This window comes from Lipotes vexillifer, unplaced genomic scaffold (genome assembly GCF_000442215.2).
Source record: "Lipotes vexillifer unplaced genomic scaffold, Lipotes_vexillifer_v1.1 scaffold421, whole genome shotgun sequence".
Classification (NCBI taxonomy): Eukaryota; Metazoa; Chordata; class Mammalia; order Artiodactyla; family Lipotidae; genus Lipotes; species Lipotes vexillifer.
In genome coordinates this window covers 260,853-266,417 of record NW_006781198.1, presented here as the reverse complement: position 1 = coordinate 266,417, position 5,565 = coordinate 260,853, and the positions used below count along the sequence as shown (strand labels likewise).

The 5,565-nt window shown below is 42.2% G+C and overlaps 1 protein-coding gene across 2 annotated transcripts in view; it reads right to left on the bottom strand.

Annotated features, from left to right (window-relative positions):
• Positions 1-333: 333 nt before the first annotated feature.
• Positions 334-5,565, bottom strand: part of GPLD1 (glycosylphosphatidylinositol specific phospholipase D1) — a 48,623-nt gene continuing 43,391 nt past the window's right edge. Inside the window, exons 21-25 of one of the 2 annotated variants that reach the window (XM_007454512.1) lie at positions 5,331-5,507; positions 4,824-4,984; positions 3,612-3,642; positions 3,156-3,202; positions 334-460 (exon numbers count right to left, since the gene is read on the bottom strand). In XM_007454512.1, coding sequence (XP_007454574.1) covers positions 374-460; positions 3,156-3,202; positions 3,612-3,642; positions 4,824-4,984; positions 5,331-5,507 — 503 coding nt within the window. In that variant the 3' untranslated portion in view covers positions 334-373. Of the gene's footprint in view, positions 461-3,155; positions 3,207-3,611; positions 3,643-4,823; positions 4,985-5,330; positions 5,508-5,565 lie in introns of both variants that reach the window. The other variant, XM_007454513.1, reaches the window with a different exon arrangement.

Sequence of the window (5,565 nt, the reverse complement as noted above, 5' to 3'; positions counted from 1 at the left end):
CCAGAGAGAGGCCTTTGCAGTCATCAGAAAGACACAGGTACTCATGTGGAAGAGGAAATAGGTTGTACAGCAGGTCTGAGCACAGGAAACAAGTTAGGAATAAGTTTAGGTACAAAGGAAACAAACTTTGGAAGGGACATGACTAACCAGAGTATTTGCTGTTTCACATGCTTCTGATGTTGTCCCCATTTACTGTATCCTATTTCCAGATAGTTTGGCTGTTAGTGTGTATGTCTCCACCCCCAGGAGCCCCACCTGTGGTGGGACCTACAAGGCTCCACTGGAGGCACCACTCTGTCCACCAGAACGCTCACCCTGGAGATGACTTGGCACGAGAGAGGGAGGGGCAGGTTAGGAAAATGGAGTGAAACCTTTAATCTTGGCCGAGGCTATAGATATGAAGCGCCCCAGAGAGTCGGGCTCCCAGAGAACTCTTTCCAGCAGCAATGACAAGGTGGTTCTGTAGGGGACACAAAACAGAATTCATTTTCCGTCATAACATCTATTAAGTTCCTGCTGTAGTCCAGGCATCATGTTATGCTCTGGAAATACAAAGATGAGTAAGACATTGGCCAGACCCCAGGGCTTGAGCTTAAATACCCCTTTGGCAGATCTGTAGGTTCAGAAAACCACAGCTGAGGAAGTTCTCTCTAGTCCCTTCTCTGGTACATAAAGGAAAAGTGCGTCCATGCGTGTTTATTCAGCATCTGAGCTGTGGTGCAGTGTAGACGGCATATCTGGAGTAATAAGACTTCCACAAACAGGCTGGCCTTTGTCAGTGTGTTCACACCACCTACTCTGCCCCTGCTCCTTGAAATATTTTAGGAACTGTCTTTCACAATGCTCTAAGCTTGTACAAATTTTTAAACATTTTTTGAGATGGATTTTAGTTTTGGAAACTACCAAGTTTTTCTGGACCATGGCTGATAAATGAGGTGTAGCTGATCATATTGGCTGATAGGGTTGTGGTAGAGCAGGGTGTGACCATAAAATGACCAACCCTTCTGTGATGTTTCTCATTGACTTAATTTTGAAAACTACCAATGGAATCCGGAAATAAAGGCTAACATATTGAGCCTTTACCGTATGTCAAATACTATGCTTAACCCTTTGCTTGTATCTTTTTAAATACACTAGTGTCAGATAAGAGGGAAAATCTCAACTCTTACTTATGGAATTACTCATTTACTGGATTTGCCTGTAGTTTGGCTGTGAGCTAAGTTTCCTCTCCATTTCCTGGTTAAACCATCTTCATGCCTAAAATCAAGTCTTGCCCTCTCTGCCCAGTCAGCCTACTCCTATTTCCAGATCCACTCAGGCCCGAGGGGCCCTACAAGGCCTTCCCTGACTCCACCAGCATAGACTTCCATTGATCTCTGACTGCCTTTGGTCGTCCTAAATGGACCTGCTGGTCTTACAGGTGTTTCATTTTTCCACTTAGACTCTAAGAACCTGGAGGCAGGGACCAGGTCTCAGGTTTGTCTGCCTCTCTGGTACCCAATGTAACACTGCTCCGCCAGGGCCCTCGGGCTAACTGAAGGCAGGCCCACAGGAGGTTTCAGAAATATAGTGGCAGTACCACTCAGGTAAGTGCCGAGTCCTCCTGGTTCTAGCTGGTTACTAGTTCAGTACTTAATGCTCACATAGAGAAAGGAGTCTTCAAAGTCATAACTTTTACTCAGGTAAAAAGGCCACCCACTCTGATCATCCTCAGATTGTCTGTGTCCATTTTTTAAATATAACCTTTGATTTATCTTCACACTCAGAGTGCTTTAGGGGCCCCCAGTCTCAGGTATGTGTTGGGAAAGTGGAGTAATTTTACTGTTGACTTGTGAAGTGTAATAAGGAAGATGAATTTGCATTGTTATACAGAAAGGAATCAAATGTACTTTTAGATGATCTGTACCACCCACTTCAGTTGGTATAAATAATGGTTGAGTATTTGCTTTCGAGCTTGCCTATAAATGAGTTACAGCAAGGGCTACTTGAACTGTTGGCCCGTAGAGGGCAGTTTCACCACAATTCTCACAAACCAGAGCCAGGGCCACAACACCTACCAGGCCCTACAAACCTGGCTCTATACTCGAAAATCTTTGAAGGCTTCCCTAGCCTTTCATCCCCATAGTTCACTTACTCTTTACCATTTAATCCTACACTGATTTGCATTTTACTTAACTTCCCATGTGTATAAATCTTAACTTATAGCCTAGCATAATTCCATACAATGTCATATCCTAAAATAAATGAGTGGAATCAGTGTATTTTAAGATAAAGCCCATTTAATCTGTTGTATCTATTAAAAATTCAAAATGTGCATACCCCTTGACCTAGCAGTCTTCTAGGAATCTTACCAGCAGAGAAATTTGTACAATTATAAAGAAAGATACAGATACAAGAATGCTCACTAGAGCGTTGTCTGTAATAGGAAAATAATGGAAATAACGACGAGAAATAACGAAATGTCTATTGAGAAAGTAAACCAAAGAAATAAAATATGGTGCATCCAGACAATAAATTACTATTCAGTCATTGAAAAGAATCAGATAGTTCTATATGTACTTGTCTGGAAGGAAGCATTATTACATGTGTATGTTTCTAAAGTCATACAAAAACAGTCTTGTAGAAAAAGAACCAAAATATTAACAGTGCTTAGCCAGTATGGCAAGGGTCGGCATACTTTTCCAGTGAAGGGCCCAGGATAATATGTTAGGCTTTGTGGGATGTCAGTCTGAGGCAACTGATCAACGGTATAGTAGCAGCTGTAAAGAAAGGAATGACCGTGGCTATATTCCACTAAAACTTGAGACACTGCAAGTTGAACTTCATATAAATTTCATGTGTCACAAAATATATTTCTTGATCATTGCAAACATGTCAGTCATTTTTAGTTCATGGGCTATACAAAAACGGGCAGCCAGCTAGAGTTGGCCCACAGGCTGTCATTTGCTAACCCCTGCTGCAGAGGATGAAATTGGAGGGGTAGCAAGGGAAACTTTTCACCAAAAACTGATGGGATTATGTGTGAGTGGTTTTTTGTGTGTGTCCCTCTATGTTTCAAATAAAAAAATTCTAAACCACATACAAAATGAGATCATCCCCAAATCCCAGCCTTAGAACAAATGCAGATATCAAAGTGGTACAGTCTTGGTACTCACCTTTTTCTTTGACCTCACAGTGATCATAGAGCTCCCAAACCTTGAGCCTGTCTGGAAAACACACTGTCTGTTAATAGCCTGCTTCTCTGGTGGCACGGTGGTGGTTAAGAATCCGCCTGCCAATGCAGGGGACACAAAATCGAGCCCTGGCCCTGGAGGATCCCACATGCTGTAGAGCACTAAGCCCGTGCACCACAACTACTGAGCCTGCGCTCTAGAGCCCGCGAGCCATAACTACTGAAGCCTGCGTGCCTAGGGCCCGTGGTCCTCAATGAGAAGCCCACGCACCGCAATGAAGAGTAGCCCCCACTCGCCGCAACTAGAGAAAGCCCGCACACAGCAACGCAGACCCAACGCAGCCAAAAGTAAATTTATAAAAAAAACCCACCATGTTATTTTATCAACTTGAAATAAGGGCAAGGGCTGCTTTTTTTTTTGGTAGTTTTCAGAAAGTACTTACTTCCGGAGAAATCAATACGTACTGGGCCTGAAAGAAAGTGATGAGAAAGGGAGACTTTTAACGTTATTACTGTTCATGGGGATTTTTTTTTAACCAATTTTAATTACACCCTTACACTCACATTGCTTCATTTTAGAGAAGCCCTTTGTCACCAGAAATTCCACTTACAGTTTAGCTCAGAAAAATAGATGTATAAAAATGTCTATATGTGAATATTTATCTTACTATAACAGCAAAAATTTGAAATGGACTAAGTGACTAATAATAATCACTCAATGATTAACCTGGTTTATCTACAGATAAAATACTAGGTTATCTGGTAGATATATTGTATAAGACTGTAGGAAGGCATAGAAAACAAAGTTGTATACAAAATCATGTACAATATGGTCACCACCGTTAATAAGATACGCACAGTGTAGTGGTTAAGAGTGCACTTTAGAATCAGCTCTTGGTTCAAGTCTCTGTTCTGCTATTGCCTAGCTGTGTGACCTGTAACAACTTCCTTCTCCAATCTTCAATTTCTTTATAATGGGTATAAAATACCAAATTAATAGCTTTGACGTGGATTAGATTTTTTATGTGTAGCATAGTGCTAGGCACAGAGTGAATGCACAATAAATGGTAGCAATTAAGTTCATAGCAAAATAATACTAAAAGGATACACATCAAAAGGTTAATAGACGTTATCTCTGTAGAGTAGAATTCTAGGTAGATTTTAATTTTCTTTGTACTGTGTATTTTCTAATATTTTTCCAATAAACTTTCATTTTTTGCAATTTAAAAAGTAATTTTTAAGTTTAAAAACAACAGCCAAGTGTTTTAGACCCAGGAAACTTAAGGAATAAAACAAAGCAATGAAAGATTAAATAAAAAGATGGGGAGTCTTCATGAAACTCCAATGGCCGTGGCCTGTTTTCTTCTGCTGTGGGCTCCTAACCAAGCAGTGGCCGGCTATGACCAAGAACCAATATGACACCACATCCAACTGCAGCTGTGGGGGGTGAACACTGCAGAACTGCCCGTAAGCAGGCAGCCTGGGCCTACAAACACAAGCAAGGGATTGTGTCCTGACCCCAGGTAAGGGGCAGGTTACCTGAGTTCAGGCAGAAACTAATAAGAGTTCTATAGTGGACATAATTTACTAAGGCATCAGCAAGTAGCCATCCTTTCCCAGGATGGTATGGAATGTGTACAAGAACAGTTACCTTTTCTTCTGGACATGGAGCTACCCATGATTTGCATTTGCCTGTCATGTCGCCCAAGGTGACCTGTTTGCCATTATACACATAGACACGGCCATCTTCTCCCCCCATCAGGCCAGTGGTTACATCTGTGATCCTCAGTGGGGCTGCCATGATGATTTCATCTGTAAACAATGAAAACCAGCAGCAGGAAGTATCTACTCGCTGTCATTGTTCCACTACACCACTGGATCCTGACCCAACCTTCCACAAATAATATTGGTACATCTTTTGCTAGGTCTGTCCTGATTTCATTCCAACATAGTCGGAGGCTTTTGTTTTCTGTTATCATTCATTAATAATAGTTGATGTGGGTGGCTGTCGTGTCACCATGTTCAAAAAGTACTACTCTTGTACATCCGGCTCTGGTCTTGATTCATTATGAGGGTAGAGCCTAGGTGAGCCAGTTAGGGGGACTCATCAATTAAGCAAAGGACTTTCTTATTGGCCAGAGACACCGTTCCTTCCTACCTAAGCCATCGTTATCCAGGTCACTCAAGTGCAGAACGCCCCCAAATCGGGAGAAGCGGCGGTCTCCACTGAAGGTGCTAAGCAGAGAAGGCTGCAAGTCAGGTGGCAGTTCATACATCCGAGTGCTTCCACCTTGGTGCAAGGTCGTGGTCAGGAATGCGATCTTAGCAACAACATCTGAAATAAACCGGAGTATGGTAACGACTGCCATCACAAGGACGTAGATAGGACATAG